Here is a 27,960-nt window from a genome sequence, read left to right on the forward strand (position 1 = left end):
AAAAAAATTTATTACACATTTTAAACCAACAAAGAATGGTGACTGCACAAAGAAAATAATAGAATCAAAATATAACAGCACCTGTTCTACAAAATGAAATGAGTGAGAATACGAGCCATCCATTAGAATCAGCCAAGTGACACCCGAAGAGCAATGGAGTCAAAACAATAAGCTTAGCCCATTCACGAAGCCAGAGACAACCACGGCTTCATTTTGCATTATGAGCCTTTGTTTCAGCCATCCTATGTAGTTCCCTGTAACCCAGTTGTTTGAGCATCAAAAAAAAAAAAATTTAACAATCGAGTAAGACGTGCGAAAGCTTTTGTGCACAGGTGGCAGTTGATGGAGACGAGGACATCCAGTGCACAGTGCAAGAGTGTGTTGCAGTCTGCACATGGGGGGATCCACTGCAGTTATAGCTACAGCACTTCATACTTGCTTCCCATGAGTAATTCCTGGGTTTGAATCCACTATGTCCCCATTGTTTCTTTTTAGTGTGAAAGCACTACAAGCAGACACACAAGCATTAGACAATTTGGCTATGCCCTGAACCGCTGGATTAGTGCTAAATACATTCATGCTCACATAAGGCACAATAAAAGACACTAACTTCAAAGCATCCTGCCCATTCGTAGCTGACCATATTTGCCAAAAGCCTAGACAGTCAAAGCCTAAGAAGCTGATGCCCACCTGCCCCCTTTGCCCCATTACTGCTGCCATAACACTCAACAAATGGGAGGAAGCCGCTGGCTTGGTAATCGCTGAACAATATTGTTATGAAGACGAAATAATCTACAATATTCTTACTGATATTGCCGCCAACTGACCCTGCCACTCTGTCACTGACACAACAGCTCTAGCCAACTTTGGCACCGACCCTGCACAGAACATGCAAGTTCCAACTGTCGACTTTCAGAATCGGCAAGCCTCGCTGCCTCAAGCATTCACAAGAGCAGTGAATGTTATATGACCTTGCTGGACTCCTTGATTGTGACTTTCAATGGCAACAGAAAGCTATTAATGAATAGATGTCAAGATGAACATAAGTACACCCAACAGCTTGCCTTTTCAGATCACTTGCCCCCCTCTCTCCTGTTTTATATCACCCTTTCAAAGCATGATGCTCCAAGCCTTCATTACCATTTCAAAAGCTGATCAGAGTGGAAGCAAGTGCTTATAGTGCAGTTCGGCAAGCAACTTTTTCTTATAAAGGCAAGATCTTGTCAATGTGCCTGAGTAAGCCAGCAGCGAGGAATTCACTTCACCAAAGACAAGATATCTGGAACGTGCCCACTCTCATTAACTGACAAAGATATATTAGTAGCAGGTTTAGGAGGAGGAACAACTTTTATTTCATTTATCTCTTTCTTCCCAAGTGGAGCCCTGCGTTCAGTGCTCCATGTGCCACCACTTTCCTCCAGGCCCGTTAGACTACAATTGTAAGAGGTGCAAAAGAAAAAAAAAATGAAAGGCCAGAAAGTGAAAAAAGAAAAAAAAACATAGAGACAAAAAATAATGGGAAAAAGAAGATGCACAGAGAACACATCCTTCACTACATCAGGTTTAAACTGTACCCAAATACTCGCCAAGCAGGCAAAATTAGGAAAGATGTATGAAAGGGTAAATGAAGCACAACTACATACCTCATAGAAGCCACATGACAGGAAAAAAAAACAAGCTTACTTGTAACAATGGCAAAACACTTAGCAGGGAGAAGGAAAATGTACATATATATATGTATGTATACAATTGGAAAAAGAATGAGCAAAAATGACAAATGTAAAAGTAATGGCAATAAAAAACTCAGTAAGCATCCATGACTGGAAAACTTCCAAAATGCATAAAGCTGCACAAGTGGAAACAAGGAGTGAAAGAGGAAACAGACACTTACTAAAGGTAATGCCTATTGCACCAATACTGCAGGCTTCTGGAGCTCAAGCCTCAGTGAATAACAGTGCACCACAGAGGAGTTATGAAATGTATCGACACAACTCGTGGAACTATTGTTAAAGCATCTAGCAGAGCTGGTTCAGTCTAAAGGAGTAACTCAGACCTGCACATCGCAGCACCTCCAGCAAAAAAATGATAATAATAGAAAATAAAAGAAATAATAATAAAAAGAAAGAAGTGGTATGCCCAAAGTACCTATTTGCTCGACAAAGAAGCAGGAGCCCTCCTCTGTACAGAGCATGGTAGGGTGTCTGCAGGGGGTCTGACACCTTCCAATTACCTAGCTCAGTCTTCAAACCTCATTGGGGTGCAGGTGATCTCTATTGGAGGTGAGATGGTCAACACCAGGCTATTTAGCTGAGTCAATTTGTATCTTTTCTACCAAGGGCAGTCATACTCGCTTTCTAGCCACAGTTTGAGTAACTGTCACATGACACCAAAGCAGGCACAATGCTGGTAATCGGGGATGAAACCATCCACCACATCAAAACGAGGTCACGGCAAGGCAAGGTCCCTTGACTCTATTAATAAACAGGCACTTAAGACGTGCCTTTTCTAGCCACTTCAATATGCTTCACAGCAGTCCTGCACACTGGAGCAGGATCTCAATATTCGTACGAAGAGCCCCCGGTTTAGTAACACCAGGCACACCCATAAAAACCATTAAATTGTTTATAGTTTCCGACTGCTGAACGAATGGCATCCACTGAATATGCAGCTGCAAATATCCTTATTTGGACCTGTTCTCCATGTTTAACTAATGGAAATCCTAAGGAAAGCTTCTGTAGCTCCTTTGCAAAGAGTGTAAAAAGAGTGGTGATGTTTGGCTTTGAAAAACCAAAACAAATAGCAGGCATAAGCCTGTTCTGCTTTCAGACTGCAAGGTCCAGCTCAAGAATATCACACTGAACTGGCCAGATGTCAAACGTTAATTTTTAAAACACTTTAATTCTATCTGTATTCCACAATAGTGAAATATTGTGAGTTGAAAAATCAGCCGACAGCCTGGCATGTTCTATGCCATCCACTACGTCATCACACTTCCTCTGATTCTTTGCGGAAGCAACTTCAAGTTTTGCTGCCCAAGAATTCGTTGAAGCTGCTCTTTCAAAGGAATTACAAGAAAGGAAGAGCAAAAGGCTATGTCAATATCCCATTCACAGTTCTCGCAGTGAATCTCAATCTGAGCTGTACTACCCAAGTACCTGGTACAATCAAGACAATAGAAGTGGTTCTCAGCTTCAGGAATGTGTACACCCAAAGCTTTGAAAAGCAAGTATATTACAATTTTTTGAGCTTTTCCTGGGTACTAGATGATATTCAGCAGGTCCAGCGGGTCTGTCATCCCCCTGGTCGCTGACTTTATGGTGCATCACAGAGGACATGAGAAGGGCTGCAACTTGTGTCCTCTCATCAGCAACTTGCAAAGTACTTTGTTGAGCTCTGCAGTCAGCATCTTAAAATAAATGAGATATTCCACAAATATTAATTGGAGGAAAATGTTAGTTCACATCAAATTTTCCTACAGTCCACTTATACATAAGTGCCAAATAGCAGAATCTAACTGATACAATGACAGGTGTATTTTACTGACAAACAGTGCGATATGGTTCCTTGCATGATAAATTCCATTTTTTTACATTTGTTAGGGTCAGCATAAAGGTGAGCATGTACTGAACATGCAAGCCAGAGAAAGGTTATCTGCCCAAAATGCTTAACATTTGCACTTGATTCAAAGCTTTTGGTGTCAAGATGGAATTATCTGGCATTTAAATCTTCAGCATTTCAGAAAAAAAGAAACATGCTCACTTGAGGACCTCAGTCTTCATCAGAACCTGAGCTGTCTGCATCACTTGGCACAGGATAAGGTACTGGCACTTCTTCCTGCTTTGATAAAAAAAAATATGAGTCCAGAGGAGAAAATCTTGCCTCACTCAATAAGAACTTAGCCCAGCTTTCCTTTCTGAAATTACTGAAGCTTAAAATATTCATATCATGGTAAGCTTCATGAACAGCACTGCACGCCACTTACAACTATTATATGACAGTAGCATATTAATCAATGTTGCATGGCAGTTTCATTAAACCAAAGAGGGGGAGCAGAAAAGTGGACACAACAGAACCAATTCTTTAAAAAAAGAGAGGATGGCCACTACATGCAATTCATTTTTATAATCAGTTTATGAGGCTCGATAAACGTTTAAAGAGGCAATAGCTATCTCTGCTAGTTTCCTATTTAACTAAAATTTGTTCAATTACTTTTTAAATCTTCACATAAAGGCTGGTTCACATGCAAGCAATTGAGTGAACTCAGTGGTGAGCGGCATCGACACAGCAAAAAATTTCCAACAGGTTGGAACTGGAGAGCTCGAGCTGCCGTGACGGCTCAAAATAAGTTTTTTAGTTACTCCGGCAGAAATTGCTGGAGTTCTCACTTGCATGTGAAAGGCTTAAGCGCTCATATGGCAATTATAATTTTAAAAGCAACTGTTATAACTGAAATTGATTGAAACGCCCACCTAAAGCCGTATATGTAAACACTTTGGATGTTAAGGGGAGTCAATGGAAGGAAAAGGAGAAATGCTACATGGTGAACGCTGGAAGGCCAAGTTTGCTACATGGCCGCTTGCCAACTGCAAGCCAAAAAGTGTTCGTAATTTCAGTATCTGGAACGATATTTAGCCAGGAAGAGCACCTTTTTTAGTAGTCTTGGCGGCATTAGAGTTAAAATCAGCAATTCTCCAGAACTAAACATTTAAATAACTAAATGTACATTGGAAAAGTGTAAATCTTAAGCAACTACATTGCCATAGGTCAAGCACTCATCTTTTATGTCTTTTATGATAACCTGAGTATCCTAACATTGTGGCATCCTATGGCAGACACGAGTAATTGTGTGCAGCGAGGGGTAATTATGGCGTGCTCTTGTTGCAGCAAAAACGTGAAGATGCACGTGGTAGCACTGACTGACCATGATTTTGCTTCTTCCAGAGCCACACATGGCTCCTCCTAATGGTCAGGCTAGATACGTACATAGATCTGATTCTGCTAAACAATATTTAAGTATATATTTAGCAATTCTTTGCTTCCACCTTGCGCAGCTGCTAAATTAGAGGAGAAAAGAGTAATTCAGGCCCTACCAATCTTGATGCATAGAAGGTGACAAAGCCCTGACTAAGCCTTGAAGCATATTTTTGTTTATCCACTTCCCTCCAAAATCACAGCGACATACCTCTCCAAGACACTGAACTGCTTTTTGCATAATTATCGCAGGCATTACTGATCACAGAATCTCACTCTTGGTAGCGCGAGTGACACTCAAGCTGAAAGAAAACTAAAAAACCTTCAGCGTGGTGCATATCAAAGCCACATCCCTGTTTATGCAACAATGTGACCAGGGCTTAAAGTGCTGTTTTGTGATATGGGTCAGGTAATAAAAGGTGGGAAAGAAAAAAATAAAAAGTATCTGAAGAGCCACTGACTTTTCAGTAAATCCATACAACTATAGGTGTCATTGGCATTAAAATTATGATTTTAAAGTCATCAATAAGCTTGACAGAAGCAAATTAACAGACTTTAGTGAGTGACCTTATATTTATTGATGACCAACCTCAGATAGGGTGTCCCCTAAGCATGGTAAACACACTTGATAACACTGTGTATTTTGGAAACTGCAACTTGGTGACATTGGAAACCCTGTCCTCCTACAGGTGCTCTCATTTTTCAGCTTTTGTCAAGCCATTTCCTTGCGTTAGCAGCAACTCAGCCACTAATTCCTGTTTCTTGCCTGAGGCTATCAGTGTTCAGAGCGATAAATGGATTTCAAACCTGCAAACCTGGTCCTTTCTCCATGAATATGAGCATAATACTATGCTTTCATACATAGTCATCTTAATTACTGCATTACGACTTGGGATTTCACATATCCTTCACACGTGACATCACACCACTACAACACGTACAAAACCAAGCTTTACGTATATTTACATTCAGCCCATACCGTGCCAATATTCCCAAGTTTTTTCAGCAACTTAACATTCTTCCCATCTCTGCCTTACTCACGTATAACTTAGGCACTTTCACATATTGTTTTGTTAGTAACAACAATCTTCTCTAGTTTATATATCGTCAAGATCTTACTGACCCCAATACCATTAGATTTTCATCAAGAACTAATTTTCTCCTGCCAAGAGTGTGCACTAATTACCGTAGTTGGATTCACATCAGTCAAAGCATGGAATAACATACCTCCGGGCATCAAATCAAGTCTTTTGCTACATTTGTTTAATGGCGCTCATTTTGTTCTTCAATTCTTCAATCATTCAGTGCCACCAACTAATGAAATACTTCATACACACTTTGTAAAAAGTTACTTTTAAAACTTGTTTTCTTGCACATGTTCACTTGTTTGTATTGATATTTGAATAATGGATACTTGTATTTTCTTGTATTACTTTACGCTATGCTGCTGTTCTTCCTTTCATTTTTTTTTTATGATATGATACTACTTGTCGTTCTGTCTACGGCTACTTCTTTGTGGGGTATTCGATAATTTCAGAATGAATTTTTCTTCCTTGCCTCTATAACATTTATTTGTTATAGAGGCAAGGGAAAAAATTATTATTGTTATAACATACTACATTTTTACTTTGTACATTTGCTGTAACCACTGCTCCCTTTCATAACTCGTTTTAATTAGCTGAGGAGGTCCCAGTACAGTACATTTCACTATGGGACTCCTTTTGTATTTATTTATTATGTATGTAATGCTATCATATATGAAGTGCAATAAACTTGAAACTTGACAAAAAAAAATTGAAATCTTGGACCCTGGTTGCAGTTTCAGTTTAGATCTTTAGACCTCAATCTTCTTTTTTTTTTCTACTTGCAGCACAATAGGTTACAAAAAAAAAAAAAAAAAAAAGAAACAAGCACAAGAGCTACTGTAACGTTTCCATAACAAATTCTGGGACAGGCCAAACTAAAATGTTACAATTTTACATGCGCTGTTGCCGGCTGCTCCAGGAGAGTGTCATGCACATCTGTGCCTACTGGCAAGCAATATCTTGCTTTGGCCTGGTGTAAGAAAGGCAGGGTTATTGGTTATCGCATTTATCACTTTTTAGTGGCAGCTCTAATAGGACACCAAGTTTCTCAACAGAGAAATAAAAGGTATTTTGAAACATCTCAAAATAAAGACCATCAAGGAAAGAATGCAGTGTGAGATGTCATGTGTAAACTATGCTAACTGTGCTTAGTTTGAACTGTGCTGAAAATTAGATACCAGATTATAAATCAAGAAACTTCGTACTGTGCGAATATGAAGTTCCTTGTAGTGGGGGCAACTGAAACAAATATGTAATTAAACACTGACAACTTTGTGCCATGAGCATTCTCTTTCTCTGCCAAAAGCCTTTTTCATACCTGGCATCAATCCAGGGGCACCTCTCTATCCTCGTCTTCATCAATGCTCTGTGTAACCTGGTAACAAAGAGCATAGATGTTAGACATTAAATCAGCCGACTTCATGAAACATCGGGCACACCGTTAACATACATTCAAGTAAAGCTTCGAATGCAGAGCTCTATGCAACATGCTGAAGAGCATGTACCCCCCACCCTTACACACACACATACACACACAACAGTGGCCCTTCCTACTATGGTATATATCTAATAATGTAAATAATATATCCTGGTTCGTATGTTAACCGCATGGAACTAAAATAGTAGAGTTAGGGCAAGGGTGATGCATTAGTTTAATTTCAGCTCACAGAATCCAAGCACAAGCTATTTAACAATCAGACGTGGAGGTAATGCATAAAAGACTAGTCCTGGACTCACACTGATATGGCCTGTTTTCCTCCTCTAAAGGGGCAGAAAAACATTGATGCAACTATTTGAGAGATGTAGGGTAATTGTGACGGTGGTGGCAGAAAAATATTTTCCTCATTATCTCATTTATTGTGCAGTTCCATTTTTTCAATGTTGTCTATCACCACAGGACTGTGAGATTCACAGTAAACCATTAAAATCACTTCTCCAGTCACTAAGCAAGTGCAGATCACCTCACAAAAAGGGACCTCCTAGAAATCCTGTTTTTGCATCTCGACAAGGTCTCTCAACAGCTAAACAAAGATTATGCGGTGTTCTGGTTTTCTCTCTAAGTGCCTGTTGCTGGAAGTTCCATTATTTGTGATTGCATATATGATGCAGCTTAAAACAAAGCCCCTTCCCCCCTCCCTCCCCCTCCTCCTACTCTCATAGGTTGCAGCCCACTGGGAGCAGAGAGCTTATTTAAGATGACACTTAGTCTATGAAGGTGCTGTACGGAATACCGTGCCAATTACTGTAAAAGGTCAGTAAACATGGCGTCAGTGTAATGTCCAGCGCCCAGGCAGTGAGAGATTCAAAGTAGCAACTTCCGGGATGTTTGGCGTACTTGTACCCCCCCCCCCCCTCCGCCACTTTTTTTCTTTTTTTTTTTTTTTTTTTTTTTTTTTTTTACGAGAGATCTCGACTGCGCAAACACTTATGCAAATGAGACGCTCCTCAAAGATCGCGCTTTCCGACCCCAGAACAATTATTAGACTCGGCTCTATGTTTTCAAATGAAATGAATTAACACCATGAAAGCAAGCCCAGATTTGAGTAAAGTCTGTCCGCGCGTCTTTAGCCAACCGAGTTCGAACGTATATATTTACCTCTCCGGCCGCCTTGTACTACTGCAGAGTGGTCGGTAGAACTGTCGTCGTCGTAGATCTCGCCAAACTGGGGGCGTCGAAGTCAGAAGCTCCACCGCTCGAAGAGGCATGAGAGGTCTCGGCAGCCATGTGCATTCTGAACCGCCGATTTTCTGTTTTTCTGTGCATGAGCACATATCTTGCTCAAGGTGGCGTTTGCACCTTAAAGGCATAGCGCGCGTCGTTCCACAGGTTTCACAGTCCCCCTTTTGTCACAGAACGCACATCGACGAATCAGTCCAATAAAACGTATCCAGAAATCGTACTGCCTTTACAGCTAGGCCTAGGCCTTCCCTTGGCAAAGCGGTGTGTGTTTGTCGATTAACTCTATGGATCTATGGTTTGGTGTGGTTGGTGGTGGGTTGGTGTATAGATAACTGCCACATATCTGGTGAATAGTGTAGATCATGAACGTAAATGTACATACCACTGAAATTAAGTGGTACTATGCGCCACCTGCCTTTTGTATTTTGTGAAAACTACCTTGCAACAGTAGCCTTTAAGCCACAGAATCCTTGGCCTACATCGTTTTAATTCACTCGTTTTCATTCTCGGGATAAAAATTCAAACGCTGAAGAGCGTGAAGGACTGTCCGTTGAACATGCATGCATGGGTACATGAGCGCAGCCGCGGTATCCAAGTTGAAACGGACGTTCAGGGCACAAGATTAATTCCCGGGTCGCTCGAAATTGAATTTGGTTTTCCTGCAGTAACGCACTTGCACAATTGAACCGCTGAACGATTAAGGTCTAATTGCCATAGTTTTTTTCTTCAAGGACCATATATAGTTATTTGATACTGCCCATGGTAAATTGCATGGTCTAATTTGTTTATAGAACTTAATTCCCAGTTGGTATATCTGGCTGGCTTATAGAAATTTCTTGCAAAAAGGGTCCTGGGTTCGCGCTGCAAGCTTTCATGCTCTACGTGCTTCCAGCATTAACACACGCTCGACCCCATGACTAGAGCACTGCACCTGATTTTCCGGTCCGGGCCCGGCCCATGCCCACCGTTTAAAGGCCGAGCCCAGCCCGGGCCCATAACTCCAAGCCCGGGACTGGGCCTGGCCCATGCACACATGAACCAGGCGCGTACCTGGCCCGCGTTTCCAATATAGGCCCGCCCCAGGCCCGACAAAGTCTGCATGCGCAGGCGCCTTAAAAATGTACTGCTTACCGCCAGTACATAAAAATAAGCCAAGATGAGACAAAAAAAAAAAAAAAAAGAAACTTACAGTAATAATATTCTCAACAGAGAATTAAGGGCAGTAGTATCTGTAGAAGCAAAGGTTTCGTCGAGAGAGTTTTGGGAAGACATTTTACTCCTTTGTCTACAATACGCTTTCTTTTATTCGGCGTCAAATAAATCACTGGACCAAATTCAGCGGCAGGTTTCCTTCATTTCCGAAAGAAGGTGTATACACAGAAAGCCCCGGCCCGCGGCCCGTTCCCATGCAGTGTTCTACCGACCCCCTGCCCCAATCCCGATCACGTATATAACACAAGCAAATATACGGGACGTCGTGTCAGACAAGTATGGCGAGCTTAGTACGGATCACACATATGCTCTTTCACATATGTACTACAATCAGCTGAATACGGCAGCGACGATGTCTTGCGATGTGTTTGCTAACACGTTGAAATGGCCACAGAGCGTAGCGTGGCGGAACGTCCGTGGCCACGATGCCGATCTTCTCTGTCTCTTACTCAAGTGATTAAGAGAGACTCACGTATACCACTTTCAGGACTAGGTCATACCTCCTAAACCTCCTGCGTCCCTTTTGTTTTCCTGAATACATTCGAGGGGTGCACATACATCATGACTGATGTTTTGTGGTCGTGTGCGCCTCTCAGCCAGCAGTTCTAGTGAAATGATGCCGAGACAGCGAGAAAGCCGAATTGTTATCCTCTCGAACAATCGTCCTCCTAACGCTGCGGACGAGTTCTTCGTTAACTTCCGGGCAAAAGGAGCAACATGCAGTACGACTTGTCTGACGACGGCGACCGCTAATTGACAAAAAAATAAAAATAAAATAAGAATGGAGTTGATAATGAAATTGCTACGCCTTTGTATATGAAGCTGTACACATTATGGTGCGTTACAAAACCTAAGCAGACACAAAAGCAGATGCAGAAGGAGCTGTGTAAGAACATTATGTGTGTCAATATCAAGCGAGACAAAAATGTGTCGTGTAGGCCTATAAAATTTGAAAAATAAATATATAAAAAGGTTGCTTGTATTACGGCCTCCGAGATCACCGTTTGGTGATCTCGGAGGCCATGCTTGTATACATGGTAAAAAGATGTCATAAGTGAAAAAAAAAATAAATGAGGAAAAAGATCGTTAAAATAGAACAACAAGGGCTATATTTGGGCTAAATGGTGTGAGTTACTACTAAAAGAAGAGACAGAAACATTATTTACTCCTTATAGGTGGCGGGTGCGACACACGTGCGATTAGGCCATTTTGGGATCCATTGGTGACATGTGATACAGTGATACCTTGTTCAAGTTCGCGCTGTTCCAATTTCCCGATGAGTCTTTTGCTGTAGAGTATGTTAATGTAATTCAGGGGCACGACGCAGTCGTCAAACGTAACTCAAAAACCTTGCCGACGTTCAGCGGCCCTTCACAGAAGGTCAATCGGATAAACGTTGCCTGGCTCGAGAGGATAAAAAACGGCGGGCAACTGGCTCATCAAAGCTGTTCGTCGCGCAAGCTGTCAAGTTCAGCCGTAAGTATACAGACTGTTATTGTATTTTTTGCAGATGTAGAACTGGCCCCCTTGCATTGAGCCGGATAGCGTTGCTATTTCGCTGTGGCGGTATGCATGCATGTTTATCAAAAAGGAGGAATAGACTTCGCGTATCTCCTCCACCCGCGTCTGGCGCTTCGCCTCGGATGCTGGCTGGTGCGCGTTGTTCTTCGGTCAGGTTGATCGCGCCCAGCTGGGTCTCAGGGTCAGAGCTGTGCAGGGTCTCCCAGGTTCTTTGGTTATTTATATTTACGGCCCTCCTTGGGGAGAAGGGGCATGCACGTAGTGCTCAACATGTCGACAGTGCAGTAATTTTTTTTTCCCCAACGTTGGTATTAAGGGAGAAAAAAATACGATGTCACGCCACAGAAAGACTTTTGGCACATATCGCAGTGTCCGGATTTTGCAGTGACGTAAACAAGTGGAGCCATGGTTAAAATACTTTATGCTTGTTTCTGTACTCTGAAGGGACGGAAGAGGAAAGTTTTTCGTCAAGAACTGGTCCTAGATACCAAAAACCGGCGTTATTGGGTTTTTCAGATGCCGTAATTTTTTTACCGGCGAATGTTTTTTGGTTAGAACCGGAAAGTACATTGCCTGCTTGTGCCGTCTGTTTTTTTTTTTTTTTTTTTTAACGATATTTACTGCCTAAGGGCATCAGTAGGGTATGAGATGAAGAATGAAGAAATGATTAAATTAATGGAAAAAGGTTGGGTGATTTTATGAAGTGAAGGAGTGAGCATGATGTCCCTCCGTCCAAGTGATATACGAGGCAGGATTGTTTGCTGGTAGGCTAGCTATCGCCAAGTGCCGGATTTGTGTCAATTTCAGTGCTGGGCAGTCCCACAGCAAGTGGTGAATGTCGGCTTCAACATTTTTGTTCTTGCATATCGGACACCGTGGGTGGGGATATAAGTGTCCCCGCCCAGGGTGTTCGATATGTAAAAACAAATATGAACGTAGTCATTACTTTTTCAGAGCAAGAGCTCAATTTTGAACTGTGCCATTTGTATGTTAAGGCAAGTGATGTCATTCACAAGCCATAATATAGAGTGAAGCAAAGACGGGTATGAGAATGTCTGCTAATAGGTTTTCTTCTTCCTAGCTGTGCGCAGCAATCTGGAAATATTACTGAATGCAATGCTTGAGGAAGAGGAGGGATATGGTGATGCCCATCGACTGAAGACCAGCAAGGTTTCTGTCTTCTGTACCTTCCATTCGTGTGTTATAGGCCATAATGAGCAAATGTTTTGTATTGCTTTTTAGATTTCTGTAAAAATGTATTGTTTTCCTTCTTTGACAACAGCATAAAATGCTTACGTTTGCAATCTAATCCCTGAGACAGAGTCAGAAATTAAATAGATCTGCGGGCCATTAAGATATGTTTTAAGATCATCATGTAGCAACTTCCTTATTCGAGTTAGCAGTGTGCTGCAGAAGCCTGTTTGAGCCAGAAATCCTGTACAGGGTGGGCGTGAACCCCATGTGTATCGTCCAGCTCCACAGCATCTTGGAGCTGGTAGATTGTCAAATTATTCAGCAGAAAGCTTTTTATGTTATTCAGTAAGTCTGGCACACCAATTTCAGCGAGTTTAACATGCAGTACATTGGCAAAATAAATTATTTTTCTGAGCCTTAATGGGCAGCTTGGTGGCATCACCTGTTGCCTTAGTGTTGATGCTAAGCTTTCACTATTCTCTTAAGTACCACAGCTTGCTATTGAAAATAATGTTCAAATTGCATTCTTCATTATACCATTAGTCTCTTACATTCCTCCAGGCCTCTTATTGATGAATGACTGCTGCTTGTTAAAAGCTAGGAATCAGTTCTAAATTGTTTGTGTTTAAGCAGTTAAACCTCATTTTTGAAAAAAAAAAAAATTATGGTGTTTCTTTTTTGTATAATAGAAGCCAGGAAAAGGAAAGGGGGAGACAGCATCTTAGGCTGGAATTAGATCAAAAGGTAAGCAACTACATGTTTTTGGCTATGTTGAAGTAGTTAGAAGGCTTATCTATGCATAACTCATATTGAATAAAAAATTGTCATTGGCAATTTAAATACACTTTTGCAATATTATGATCCTCCACATAAATAAGAGTTAAAATCAGTCAAAAATTTTTCATATTGTGTCTACTGGAGAAATGAATGGCTTGTTTGCAATTTTAATGGCCTGGGAATGCATCATCATATTATGCATGTAGTGATCACACAGCCTCAGCTCTCTGTGTCAATTTCTACAGGTCATGTTACAGCTAATGATTACTTTTGTAAATGGGGAAGGATTTTCACGGTACAATTGAGTGTCACAATTAAAGGCCTGTGATCAATCATTACATGGCACTCTCTGGCACATTAAATGATTGGCATGGTGCATGTGCAGAATTAGACATATGATGAGGAATGTTTTTCAATGCCTGTCCCAGTCCTATCTGCCATCACTGCAAATTTGTGACTGCCTGCAACCCAGTATTGATTTCAAAGCTCTGGCTTGACTTAGAAAGGGGTCCATTCACAGCTGGTTCATTTATTGCTATGTCTTGAAGCCGGTTAACCATTGGAGGGCCTGTCTAAGAGTGCACTGTCTTAGCTCAGCGAAACTAACAATAAACGAACACGCAGCGCAGTGCTAATACAGTGGAACCCCACTATAGTAAACTCGGATATAGTAAAATGAAACTCTAGTCCCAGTTCCTCTTCCATAAGTGACATCTTTTGCCTAAATGGTAAAAACATTTTTGGTAACAATCAGTTGTCGTAAAGTGCACCTGGCCACGGGGATGTACTTCCCTTGAAATTACATCACTGCACACGCACTACTTAGAATCGAAGGGCAGATATCAAAAAAAAAAAAAAAAAAATGCAAAACTGCTTTTTTAATGGCTTTATCATCAGGCTCACCAACACTAAGGAGCCAACTTTACATAAGCCTTAGAACCGTGAAGGAAAGAATGCAGTGCATAGGATAAAAAAGTAAAGGTGGCTATGAATATGGAAGGAAGGTGGTGCAGTTCACTCAGAAGTAAAAGAGTGGAAAAGCTTAGCAAGAAGTAGGGAAAGAAAGAAATTTCCGAGCTGCAGGGCGAAACACAAGGGAGTGATGGCAAGAAATGTAGGCGCGGCATGTTCAGTTTTGCTGTGCTTGGCTGTCACATACATTTCTCATCTATTGCCTTTTAAATGCCCTAAACAGTGGAGCGCAATGCCGTGTACATTCAAGGCTTTGGTTTTCACATGAAATCACTCAGTTGAACAATAATAGAGTAGAATGTTGAGCTAATTGGTGTAACATCTTGGAAGGAGGCAGCAGAGCAGGGGAACAAAACCGAAGAAGCGCACACAGACACAAGGACAACGCTGCACTGACAACTATATTGATCTGAACCCGCGCATCTTTTCTCCCTTCACTTTACCTCTGCAGCTAACTTATTCCTTATCTTTAACATCCTGCCAACAAGCGTAATCTGATTCCTTTTTCAACAGTACCACTGAAGGCGTGGTAACACACTGGTCTTCCAAGCTCCTGATTGCACGTGCTTCGAAAATTTTCCTTGTTAACCTGTCCTTATTCCTTCTCAAAACCTTCACATTGTGAAGGTCAGCTGGACATTTTTGGTCTTTGCAAATATAAATAAAGCAGCCTCTGCAGTGCACTGAGAGGTTGGTGTCTGACTTCTCCGATATTGCTGCAGCGTGCTCTCTAATTTTGTCATTAATGAATCTTCCTGTTTGTCCAATGTACTGCTTGATGTAGGTTTTTTTTTTTTTTAGCGCAAACAAAGACAAGAAAGGCGAGACAATTGCGCTAAAAAAAAACAACCCTACATCAAGATGAACTACCAACTCGCCCAGCAGGAAGTTTTAATCAATGTATTGCTTCCCACAATGTAAGGGAATCTGGTAGACAATCCCCTGGATACAATCGGAGTACCTTGTCTGGTGCGCAGTTTGGCATCTAGACTTAAACTCCTGGTTATTCACTCGAGCAAACTTGCCTTTGGCTCTCTTTTATGTCGCAGGACACAATCCGGATGGCATGTCTGTGTCCAATCTTCATCAAATTATGGGTCAATCCATGAGTATATGGTACCACTGACCACTTATTTCTTTGTTTAAAGAAATAATGTAAAGGGCATCCTCGGAAAAAGGAGCCGTCCAAGCTTACTTTGCGTGCGTCTTTACTGCTGATTCTGATCACATGTCGGTGGCAGCACTTTGCAAAGTGTGGAGGCCACGTGCTCCTGTGTTCTCTCATATTGCTTCTAGCTGTACTATGTCGCATAATTACATGCCAAAGTTATTGGCACGAGCACAAGACTGCCTGTCTTGTTTGCGTGATAGAAAAAGTTACGCGTTCATATAACCTTTACTGTGTTGAAGAGCTGGAAAGGAGCAGACATTTTCTGCCAGCCAAATAGTCTGTCTCATCATCATTATCATCATCCTTTTCTATCCTTTAAAGGCCCCAAGTGGGGTATTACATTGGGGGGGGGGGGATCGATAACATATGTATCAGCGGTCAGGAAATGAAAAACGAGAACAGGCACTACAATGCAGTAATACAACAGCAATACAAGAATGCCATAAATTGTACCTGAGCACAATTCAAAAACTCCTAAAACAGACTATGGGCAGTATAAGAGCAAAAACAAATGCAACATAGACCACAATCACATAAACTCGAAAGAATAAAAATTGCACAGAAAGGAAACCATTGTAGTTGTTCGTTTAGATCGGCAGCAAGTATAGCCGTAAATTTAAATGTCATGCTTGGAGGCTATTGATTCGGATAATTTATTCCATGCTGCAATTGGTCTAGGAAAAAAGGACCTGTTGAAAGCATCAGTGTGACCATGAAGACGCTGAACGCTCATTGAATTATAATGGCAACAAGAAGTGCCTAGTGGCAACTCTAAGAGCAAGTTTGGTCAATGAGGACAAAGTTGTGCAATTTTCCGTCGGAATTTCCAGTGGGTGAAGGTCAAGGGAGGCTTTGATACCAGTTATGTAATCCAAATAATGTGCGCTAAAATGTTGTTATCTGAGCACTGTTGCGATACAGTGCTTGTCGTTCAGACTTAGCACTGTATGCGACTACTTTTTTAGAGTACAAACATTTTCGTTGAATTGGGAACCAGAAATCTTGCATCTAGAAAGAAAAGCGCAAATTTTCTTGGGCTCACTCATTCAGAATGCACCTTGAATATTTTAATCTGAGTGCTCGCTTTGTCTGTTTCATCTGAGGCAGTTGAGACCATTGCGCATTATTTTGAGCAAGTGAGTCCATTTAACCGAGCAGCTGGCGGGTGCGTATGTAGGCACACCTTCTTCCTGTAAGTATTGCTTTATGTACACTGGAATATGGACACTGCCTCCTTGCATTCCAATCTTATAGTTGGTGCTGTGCAGTGGTAGCTCATTCGGCGTTGGTTGTACAATACATAGCTGCCTTTTGTGGTGCCACCTCAAGGACGATTTCTAAACTCTGCAAGTGATACCTTTCTGATTATGTCTGCAGACCTTGTGCAGGAGCAAATGAAAAAAAAAAAAAAAAGAAGGTTATTTTCTAAGGCCCAGACAAAGGCAAATAAGTTTTACTCAGTAGCATTGTTGGTTGCTGCACGACATAGTGCAAATGATTTCTAGCTGAGTAGCATCTTTGTGTTGCTCTGTGCTGTCGGTAGCTAAATAAGTTTGCGAAATTTAAACTTCACCCATCTGAAGCTCCAATGTGCAGTGTTGCTCATGTTTTCTTTCTGTAATGTTCTGTTGTTTTATAGAGTTGCCAGAACTTGTTGACGTCTTCAATACTTCTGGGATGGCTGGTGCAGCAGCAGGAAATACTGGAGGTACTGAGTGTTTTGGCTGTCCTGTAAGTGTTGATCAACTGTTGCAATGAAAATTAAGTTAACCTGTAGCCCTTTATAAGAGGCACCTATTCTGCATTATTTTTTTATACCCGTTGCTAAGCATTATTCTCTCAGAAAGTACTGTGTGTCAAGTTGGGTAGTGTAAATGCCTCATTGGGGCACTGAAAATTGACCTGACAGAGCTGCACAGTCTAAGCAGTAAGAAATCTAATCAGCCCAGATACACCTTCAGTTTTACTATGAACAGAAGAGTTTAACATCAAGTCTAAACAATGTTTGTTGCGCTGTTGGGACCATGAAGGTGGCACATCTATTAGATCAAAGTAGGGAATTCGCTTGTAGGATGAAAGAGCACTGAACAAGTGTAGAGGGGGAGCCTCAGTTAGCAAGCCGAGCCAACATTTCGACAAGGGGACTTGTCTTCGTCTGGGCAGCACAATTACTAGTGGAGGTTTTAAATACGGTTTTGCTTCCGAAGAAGACAATCTAGGGGGGGGGGGGGGGGGGGAAAGAAGCAGGGCGAGAAGTGAAAGAATGTTTCCTTGGGTATGAATTTCTATGAGCATGGAACCAGTGCTTTCATCATCGCATGAAAAAAAAAAAAAAAGAAAAGCAGCAGCAGCAAGAAAATTTAATATGCAAAGTAAACGATTGTCAGCACCTAAAGCAGGTTCGATGCTGACACGTGTTTCTTGAAAAGGGACAGGTAGAACGAAAGGAAGATGGTTTACCCGGTATGAAGAAGTACTGAACAAGGGTAAAAGGGGTGCGCCTCAGTTCACAGGTCGAGCCAACTTTTCGACAAGTGGACTTGTTTTCGTCTGGGCAAAGTGATTGTCACTGGCAAGGGTTTAAATATTCTTTTGCTTTCGAAGAAGAAAAGATTAGGAGGGGAAAGTGGGTAAGAAGAAAGTAGGTGAAGGAGTGTGGAGGGGAGGATGGGTGAGAAGGAAGTAGGTCATGCAGTGAAAAAATAAATAAATCTTCAGTATGTATTTCTCAGCCTGGAACCAGGGATCTTGTGGTGGCCTGCAAAAGAAGTAAAAGCAGCATACCAGGAAAAACTAAAATACCTGATAGATGATTTGTCACCACTTAAGAGGGTTTGGTGCAGATACACCTGACAAAGGGACAGGCTTTGCAAAGGGCCCTGATAAGGAATATATCTAAGGGGGCCAATTCTTAAAACTTTCTGCAAAGCTGGTGGTGGTGGTGGGGGGGGGGGGGGGGGGGGGGAGGTTAGTACAAAGTCACAGGATAATAACTGCACAGTGAACCACAAATGACATGCAAAAGAAAAAGTTTGAGGACAAACTCAAGCAACAAGTGATAAGGGGGAAATGTGTTTGGAGAAGCATGTACAGCTTATGCTATTGCAGAAGGGAATAGAGTGTACATGCGTTGTGAATAAACTGTACAATTAACGCTATGTGGGATTGTTTCCACAAATAGTTATATTGCATAGGGAATATACTTAAGGGATTCTCTTAAGTGGTGACTAATAATCTACCCGGTATTGTAGTTTTTCCTGGTATGCTGTTTTACTTCTTTTGCTGGCCACAGGATCCCTGGTTCCAGGCTGAGAAATACATACTGAAGATGTTTTTTTTTTGTTCACTCCATGACCTACTTTCTTCTCATCTTCTCACCCATCCTCCCCTCCCCACTCCTTCACCTGCTTTATTCTCACCCACTTTCACCTCCACAGCTTTTCTTCTTTGGAAGCAACAGCGTATTTAAACCCCTGCCACTGATGATCGCTTTGCCCAGACGAAGACAAGTCCACTTGTCGAAACGTTGGCTCGACCTGCAAACTGAGATGTACCCCTTTTACATTTTAGGAAACGTAGCGCAAAGAAGACAAGGACAAATGCAAACGCACCAACTCACCCAATTCAGCATTCTTGTACCCCTTTTACCTTTGTTCAGTGCTCCTTCATACATTGAAAGGGACAAGCATTCCAAAGGGACCTGATGAGCAATACAGCTAGCTGCATGGGAACAGCTATCAAGAGGTTTTGGAAAGGGGAGAGAAGGACAAAAAAAATTAAAATAACAACAAATCAGAGTATACTATACCTGCCAAGCATGGCATTATCTGAAACGATTCAAGGGGGAACCAAAGTAAGAAGTAATGAGAAACGAACATGTTTGAAAAAACACTTGGAGCTTTTGCTATTACAGGAGGGGGGCGGGGATACAGAGTATGTACAGGCTGTTTCACACTTAGGGGAAAACTCGGAGCGAGTGGCATCGCGATGCGGCGAGCGCTGCAATCGGGAGCCGCCAACAGCTCGAGCATGCGCAGATGCTCGAGGGGCGGAGTCTAAGCCGCGTCGTCTGCTACGACTCTCGGCGCTCGCCGGGAAGGGCACCACTCTGGGCAGTGCGCGGTTTTCGTTGTTTTGCGGCAACTAAGCCGATATGCTGCACTAAAATTTTGCGACGCCAGCCTCTTGGCCTTCATTTGCGAAACTGAGGTTGTGCACACTTCCCCTGACAGCATGCTTCTTTTTTTTCATCATCGGGATACTGACCGCGAGCAGGTGTATTTGTCCACTGTGTCTGCTGCAGTAATACGCCGCGACTAGAAAGAGACACAGAAACGTGTGCGCAGTGTGCTCAGTCTTTATTTAATCACGAGAGAAAAATTTAATAAATGAAAAACAGTTCCCAAACGGCTGTAGGAGTAAGACACAATGAAACAAACCGATACGAATGAAGGAAATATATGCTGACGGTGCTGCGTCTCGGCAATACTGTCTTACCCTCACACACCGGTGCCCGCCGGCGGGAAAAGGCGCACGTCAAGCTCCGAACTTAATTTAGTATCTCGTCATGTCTCCACCAGCAGCAATGACAGCGCTCATTCTGGATGGCAGTGAGGCGTAAAGTGACTCGGTAAGGGACTGGTTCATGCGCAGCGCTTCCCATTCGGCGATAGTTGTGGACCAGAGCCTATCCTCGGACAGCCCATGCAGAGCGTGGCGCGCCAAAGATGCTTTTAACTATCCCCAAACATTTTCTATAATGTTGAGGTCCGGTGACTGGGGCGGCCACTCGAGCACAGTAACACCGCGCTCTTCGAGCAGCTCGTTCACAACGCGAGCGGTGTGCATGGGCGACCTGTCTTGCTGAAATATGTAGTCGCCTTCTGGGAATGGGCCGTCAAGAATGTAAGGAATCAAAACGTCGCCTATAATTCCCGCGTACTTTTCGGCGGTGAACTTTCCTTCGAGACGTATTAGCGGTCCAAGTCCATCTTTACTGATGCATGCCCAAACGCTGACACTTGTACGCCCGCTCGCCGCGACCCGTTGCAGATACTGAGACATGTAGCTGAAAAAAAAAAAGCGAAAAAGCGTCCATTGAGTTCCGATATTTTAAACCACATGCCTCAACCTTTCTTCGAATCTGGGCTAGCTTCACTTTACTGGTTCATGTTCACAGAACCGTTGCGAGTGCTGGTTCAAATCACAAGCTCATGCACCCTCCGTAGACTCGGTGATTAAATTGCAATACAGGCTGAAATAAGTGATGTCATTGCGGCGCTTTAGGTCAATTTAATAAGCAGTTCCAGTAACCAAATATATTTAAATATTTGTTAGACCAAGGACTATTTTCTGACGTTTTATGATTCATCTGCCGGATGCTGAAAAAATAAGGCTAGAGCCGTACCTCTTTAGAAAAACGTAAATATTATATGTTAATCTCCAGATTTAGCAAATGAATAATTAGTGGGTATACAGTAAAGACTATACCGTGTCTTGACAGGGCGCCACACTCGTGCTCTTTCGTCACCAGTGGTCGTAAAAGTGGATTCGTCACTGAAGACAACATTTTTCCACTCTTCAATGGACCACCTCTCATGTTCTCTTGCAAAACCTAGCCGCTTTGCCTTATTCTCATTCCGAAGCAGAGGTTTTTGAGCTGCCGCTCTACTCTTCAGGCCTGCTTCATTCAGTCTCCGCCTGACGGTAGCCTTCGATGCCTTCAGCTTCAAGCTTTGCTTTATTTCTCGAAGTGATGCGCGGGGGGCGTCTGCAGCAGCCGCAACTATCCACAAATCCTCATCTTCTGTTGTGGCCCTTGGCGGACGTCCACGGGGAGCATCCTTGATGCGTCCTTCTTTCTTGTATGCTTGTAAAATCCTGTTCACAGCTTTTAGAGATCTTCCCATAATATCAGCTATCTTTTTTTGAGTATAGTCCCTGCAATATAGTTCTACAATTTTGAATCAGTCTTTCTCCGGAATACGGGCCATGTGCACAAGACAAAATCTTATCGCCGACGGTATAGTACCGCTCTTGTCAAATAAAAAAGCTGGAATGAGGCAGGGAAGATGAGCGCCGAGAGCAGTCTTCAATCTTTTAAAGCTACCGGTATCTTTATCGAGTCACGCCAGTATTTTCGCAGCAGTGACTGAAGGAAGATGACGAGGCTTGTTGGCTTTTCAGCACTATTTCTTTTGACCTTAAGCAGTTTAAAAAACGAAAATCACCAGTAGGTCCACCACTAATACCTCATGGCGCGTACTTTGATTTGAGGTCCCTGACGGAGACAATTTACACACTGCTGCCTTCTAGAATGAGCACTGTTATCGCTGTGGCTGGGGACATGAAGATAGACTAGGTGAAGTTCCAAGCGTGACGTGTGCGTTTTCCGGCCGGCGGGCACGGCTGTCTGGGGGTAATAAAGTGTTGTCGAGATGCAGCACCGTCAGCATCCATATCTTCCTGTAGAGATTTCTTTCAATCGTATCAGATCGTTTCATTGTATTAGACTCGTACAGCCGCATGGGCTATTTTGCGTTTAGTAATTTTTCATTTCGTGGTCCAATAAAGGCTGAACGCACTGCGCGCAGTTTAGTGTCAGTTCTTGGATTATTACGGGAACGCACACTGGGGATAGGGCTGCTCGCATTTAGTACCCTTGCCCTCCTAATAAAGAGAAAGTGACACATGCTCTGAAGGGAAGTCTTTACAGGCCCATTGTTGGCAATGAAGGCCTACATGCTGGCGTCGCAAAATTTTAGTGCAGCATATCGGCTTAGTTGCCGCAAAACAACGAAAACCGCGCACTGCCCAGAGTGGTGCCCTTCCCGGCGAGCGCCGAGCGTCGTAGCAGACGACGCGGCTTAGACTCCGCCCCTCGAGCGTCTGCGCATGCTCGAGCTGCTGGCGGCTCCCGATTGCAGCGCTCGCCGTTTCGCGATGCCACTCGCTCCGAGTTTTCCCCCAAGTGTGAAACAGCCTGTACATATGCTATGAATAAAGTGTACTATTTACACTTTATGGGATTGTTGTCATGACTAGTTGTGGCAGAGAGGAAATATATTTAAGGAATACTAATGCTTCTTTCAAGATATTGTTGCAAGATAACGACAACGAAGTGTTTCCTTCACTTGCCTTTTGGAAGGGACAAGGAGATGACAACAAAGTGGGCCTGGTTCCATGTTGCTGCTCGCGGCTATGCTTGTTGAGGCTGTTGTAAATATACTGTAAATACATAGTTTCCACGTAACAATATTTGCTCCTGTTGGTTCCAATCTTCTAAATTTATGGATTAGATATGCCACCCTATATTTTGTGTCCCTTGAAGATTTAAAGCCCAACATGGAGAATAAATAAATAAATTTCAATAACCTTACGGCCCATCTGATTGAAATGCTGGGAAGCTGCTTTTGGGAGGTTTTTGCCTGTGTCTGCCCGATGTTCATTTACCCTTCTGTTCATTGATTGCCCAGTCTCTTTCGGACAAGTTCGGAGCCATAATTGAAAACCTGCTTGAAAAGCCATGCCCTTTGCTGACTGCAAATATCGCTCTGTAGGATGAGTAAATGAATGCGCTTCTTCGACTGCGATGGGCAAGGCACTGATGCGTGGGGTGCAGCACAGATGTCCGCACAGCTTCTCCGCACCTCCAGTTCCCCCAATTTACTGCATGTAACACACTGCTCCCCTGCAAGTCCACCGTCGTCTGGGGAAGCCATCGCGCAGGGCAAGCCACGAAACTTTCGCTTACCAGTGACGACTTGAAATGTGCCCATGCCACAAAAGTGTAATGCGATGATTAATTACAGTACTGGTACCGGCAGCTGATCAGAGTTATCAAAGCTTATGCTACGCCGCACGTTCAGACTATAAGGATGGTCGACTCTGGCAAAAAAAAAAAAGAAAAAAAAAAACAGATCTCCCGCTCCAAGCGGCCTGGAGTAGAAGTTGCAGTGAAGGCATGTCGTGAATGTGGCAGTTAGTCTTACCGCCATATTCACGACTGCGCCTTCACTCTAACTTCTACTCCAAGCGGCCCCCGAGGCCCGTTTTTCGTTTCAGAAAACAACCTCCACTCGAATAACTCCCAACAGTGGCAGAGAGAACTCGAGTTTTCTCAAGAATCTCTAGTCCGCAGTGCCGCTGCCTTGGCGCCGCTCCTCGACCACTCCACTTGTAAACACTGAGGACATCACATCGTTTGCTCGCTGTGTGGACTTTGTTCTACCGGTATACCAAACTTCACGAAAGTGGATATGACGAGGATGCACCAAACCTTTCTCTAAAGCATTGGCTGAAAGTGACAGCGAGCCAGGACATCTGGCACGTTATAGTTTTACAGGTGTGGCCGTAGCCTCTTGCTGCCCGTGCCGAGCTTTTATAACTGTGATCAGCCGCCGGTACCAGTACTATAATTGATTATCGCATTATGCGTCTGTGGTGTGGGTACATTTCAAGTCGTTGCCGATGAAGCGAACAACTTTTCGGAGCCTACTGAGTGCAGAGTTGAGGCGCGCATTTCACGGTTAATGGTGAGCTTGCTTGCAGGTGGACTCAAGCTGTGGGGGAGGCGCACTCCTTCCATAGCTCGCCTTGTCTGATGAACGGCGGCAAACTTGTCGTGGGGGAACAGCATGTCACATGCAGTAAGCTGGGGTGCACCGAAGGTGCGGTGGGGCTGTGCGGACATCTGTGCTGCACCCCACGCATCAATGGCTTGCCTGTCACCTGAGGGTACGTAGTGCGTCTTCGGACGCGCGGCACTGTCGAGGGAGTGCATTGGTGTGCTTGTCCTACGGAAGGATATTCGCTGCCAGCAAAGGCATTCTCTTCAAGCACATTTTCAGTTAGGGCTCTGAATTCAGTGTGTATGCGCTGAAACGCACTGTGAAGCAGCATGCAGGTTTTCACCGTTTGCCCCCGAGCCCTCTGAAGGCCAAAGCCATGTTCATAGAAAGTGCCGGCTTTTACTTTTTTTTTTTTTTTTTTTCAAATGTATTTTGATGTCTGTCAAAGCATGGCAATAAAAAAAAAAAGGCAAAGCAGCAAAGGGCGAGAACATCTCACAACAAACAAATAAAACTCTGTCACCAGCAGCGACTGTTGCCAGGCGCAAAAGCATTTTTGGTAGTTTTTCACAGCCACCCTTTTCATCTAGCCCACAAAACAAGTTCCACTATGCTCTTAACATCGAACTTGCTTGCGAAGGTTGTTGAAGACTCAACATGAAAAACTAAGCGTGCTACTTTAGCACACAGTTTTCGGGCCAAAAGTACGCCTTAATTTCATCCCCATACGCCATTTGCGCTGCTTCGAGTAGAGAGAGAACTTGTCAGAGGAAATGCAGAGTTGGATTCATGAATCCTAATTGGCCCTGAAGTGGAGGAGTGGCTGTTTTCTCCACTCCAAGCACTGGTGGTAGAGCGTCGAGTCGAGGCACGTTTACAGTATGGGCGCTAGTTTGCATTCATGTGAGAAAACCATTGAGAACTTATAGTACAAGAATCAAACTGAACTTGGTGGTCTATATTGCAGAGACTTTCAGTTTGCACATCCCATTCCTATTATACCTGCAATGCAGTTGCAGGCTTTCAGGCACCGTTAAAACATTCACAGCGCCAATTGGTTTCGTATTGAGTGGGAGCACCCATTTCATGGCAGTTGTATCAACACATGAAGCTTATGATAATTTTTGATGGCAATGTTTGTACCTCCAGCCGTCAGTCAGGATTTTAATTGAGATGTCCCAAGTTTGGTCAAAAGGTTTTCTGTGGGTAAAATTAATGGTAGAGCACCTGTTGGGAGCAGCTTGGCTCCACAGAAAATTAACTGTACTGATATTTTGAGGTATGCAATTGTATGTTACCAAAGCTTTACTTGTTTCGTTTGCTGTTTCTTCCAAATTCGCTTGTATTATAGTCACAAATGCATGCATTCAAGATTAAGCGGAAAGGGAAGGGTTTGAAAACTTGGGTTTTGTATTTTCTACACCGCTAAAAGACAAACTGTTCATGCAGTGAAGTTCGTAATATAACAGTGTTTTTTTTTATATAAATGCTGCTGTGTAAAAACAAAATTTCGTTGTAAATTAGGATGGATTAGGGCGGACGTTAAGAAGCGGAGATTTTTTTTTCTTGTTTTTTTGCCAGAGTCGACCGTCCTTGTCGTCTGAACGTGCGGAGTAGCATAAGCTATGGTGGATGCGAATGTTAAGAAGCGGCACATTTATCTTTTTTTTTTTTTTTTTTTTGCGAGAGTTGTCCATTCTTGCATTTATAAATCAACGAAAGCATGCAGTCAGCTGTGATCATGACACCGGCTTTTAGAAGGGCGGTACTGGTATATCTAACCTGGCCAGATTTGGGCTGCATTTGAGAATTTTATTCACTTATTTTGCGTAAATAGGGGCTGCCATATTTGTTACAGCTTACAGTATTTATTATTTTGTTACAGTATTTGATTGTTTTAAATGTTAAAATAGGGCTTTAATTTGTGTCTTGTTTCCTTCCTCTTCAGTTCATGCGATGTCAAAATTTCCCCACCTACCTTACTCTATGGTCCAGAGTTTTTTTGCGTCACAAATTCAACAATGCAGCGAGTGCATTGAAGAAAGCAAGTAAAGAATCATAAACAGGAAGGGTCAGGGTTCGGGCTAGTGGGTAATCTACATGAGGTTCCATAGTGCACATTAAAGAAGGGACAGAACACGAGCGCTCGTGTTCGGTCCTTTCTTTGATGCACGCTATGGAACCTCATGCATAAACGGGAAGTATGTTTCATTTCTCATTCTCTGATAAAAAAAAAAAAAATATGCTTCCAAGATTCTAACCCGCACTCCTTTATTCTGAAAAATGGAACTATTATATTCATGTCAGGATCAGATAAAAAAACAGAATGCCCCATTGTGGTTTCCATTACAGGTTGGTGGCTTTGCCATAGTCTACATTTCAAATACGGCGTTTCAGACATTGCGGTTTCCAACTCCAGCTCAGCTTTTTTACTTTTGTTTTGTCATCATTCATAACCATGTTAAGAAGGAATGAACCATCTGGTTTCTAAAGCTTGTTCTTGTAGCAGTATATGATTGTTAATTGGAATGTTAAAAAGCCTACTTTAATTTGTGTCTTGTTTTCTTCCTTTTCAGTCCACGTTGCGTCCAAAGTTTGGAACCTATCCAGATCTGCGGTCCGGACTTTCTACTTGCTTTCGTTTAGCACGAGATCAGTGTTTTGTTACTCTATATATTGGTGTATTGTAGCACTGTTTCTTAAAAATTAAACTCTGTAAATAGATATTGAGTGGCATAGGCGTATTTCTTTTCCATGGACTGTATTGTGATTTAATGTGTGATATGATATGGCCGAAATTGTTTGCTGCGAGTACTATGAAAGACCCCATAGTGGAGGGCTTTGGAAATTTCGACCACCTGGGGTTCTTTAATGTGCACTGACATTGCACAGCACTCAGGCGCCTTGCTTTCCACCTCCATCGAAAAGTTGCTCCTGCGGCCAGGATTCGATCCCACATCCTCGGGCACAGAAGTCTTGCACCCTAACCACCGCACCACCACGGTGGGTCATTGTACTCAAATGCTTCAAATAAAGATATAAAGGAAGTTGTGTCACATATATTCAGACTGGGTGGGTAAAATACGGACGGAAATAACGGTAAGTTAGCTTAAGTAACATTGACTTTTGAAAACTGTCAACCAAGGAGCATGAAAAAGGGTCATGACAATGGACACAAATGTCGCATTGAGGTGTTTGTCGGTATTGCCCTTCATTTATGTTTCTCGGTAGCTAGTTTTCAAAATGTCGGACGTATTTTCAGCATTTGGCAGCTATATTTTTGGTGCATTTTTGCAACATTTTTGTAATGCATCAAAAATATGAGCGCATCACATTTTTCATGTATTTTTAGTGCATTCCGAGAATGGTATAAATTTATGCTTTTAGTATATTATTAGTATATTTTTCTTGGTTTGGAAAATATAACTGCAACATATTTGTAATGCTCCAAAAAATATGAGCGCATCCTATTTTTCATATATTTTTAATCCATTCCAAGGGTACTTTCTCCCAGCATGAAAAATAGGTCAAGTACATTAGTAATACTTTCAAAGTACATTGTCAGTCTATTGGTGGAAGATTTTGCGAACCCTGCCAAGCTGAAGAAAGTACATTTTCAGTATGTTAGAAATATGCTCAATAGGCGAAAAGCATATTTTAAACATATTTATATTAAGATATGCAGTGTTGTACTCCTAGTATATTTATAACATATTTGTATGGCATTGGGACAAAAAAATGCGAAATTAATACGAAATAAATACAATGCGTTTGAAGTACATTTTTAGTGTGCCTGTTTTTTGCTAA

At 42.5% G+C, this 27,960-nt stretch overlaps 1 protein-coding gene and 1 long non-coding RNA gene across 4 annotated transcripts; one reads left to right on the forward strand and one right to left on the reverse strand.

The window, feature by feature from the left end:
- Positions 1-275: 275 nt before the first annotated feature.
- On the reverse strand, positions 276-9,493 carry LOC146191866 (uncharacterized). Of its 2 annotated transcripts, none has more exons than XM_084602312.1 (4): positions 8,653-9,493; positions 7,375-7,431; positions 3,760-3,834; positions 276-3,406 (listed from the first exon to the last, which is right to left on the reverse strand). In XM_084602312.1, the coding sequence occupies exons 1-4, from the start codon at positions 8,862-8,864 to the stop codon at positions 3,400-3,402; spliced, it is 351 nt and encodes a 116-aa protein (XP_084458438.1). In that variant the 5' UTR covers positions 8,865-9,493; the 3' UTR covers positions 276-3,399. The 2 variants fall into 2 exon arrangements, with proteins under 2 accessions (XP_084458438.1, XP_084458437.1); XM_084602311.1 differs by having other exon boundaries at positions 3,760-3,837; positions 8,653-9,470.
- A 1,656-nt stretch (positions 9,494-11,149) lies between these two features.
- LOC146191867 (uncharacterized) lies at positions 11,150-27,960 on the forward strand. 2 transcript variants are annotated; one of them, XR_014706705.1, is made up of 5 exons: positions 11,150-11,424; positions 12,551-12,639; positions 13,353-13,407; positions 17,223-17,314; positions 26,730-27,960. It is a non-coding gene; the product is annotated as an uncharacterized LOC146191867 (long non-coding RNA). The 2 variants fall into 2 exon arrangements; XR_014706706.1 differs by having other exon boundaries at positions 11,151-11,424; positions 17,223-17,291.

Source organism: Amblyomma maculatum, chromosome 4 (genome assembly GCF_055883805.1).
Source record: "Amblyomma maculatum isolate TAMU_Amacu chromosome 4, ASM5588380v1, whole genome shotgun sequence".
Lineage (NCBI taxonomy): Eukaryota > Metazoa > Arthropoda > Arachnida > Ixodida > Ixodidae > Amblyomma > Amblyomma maculatum.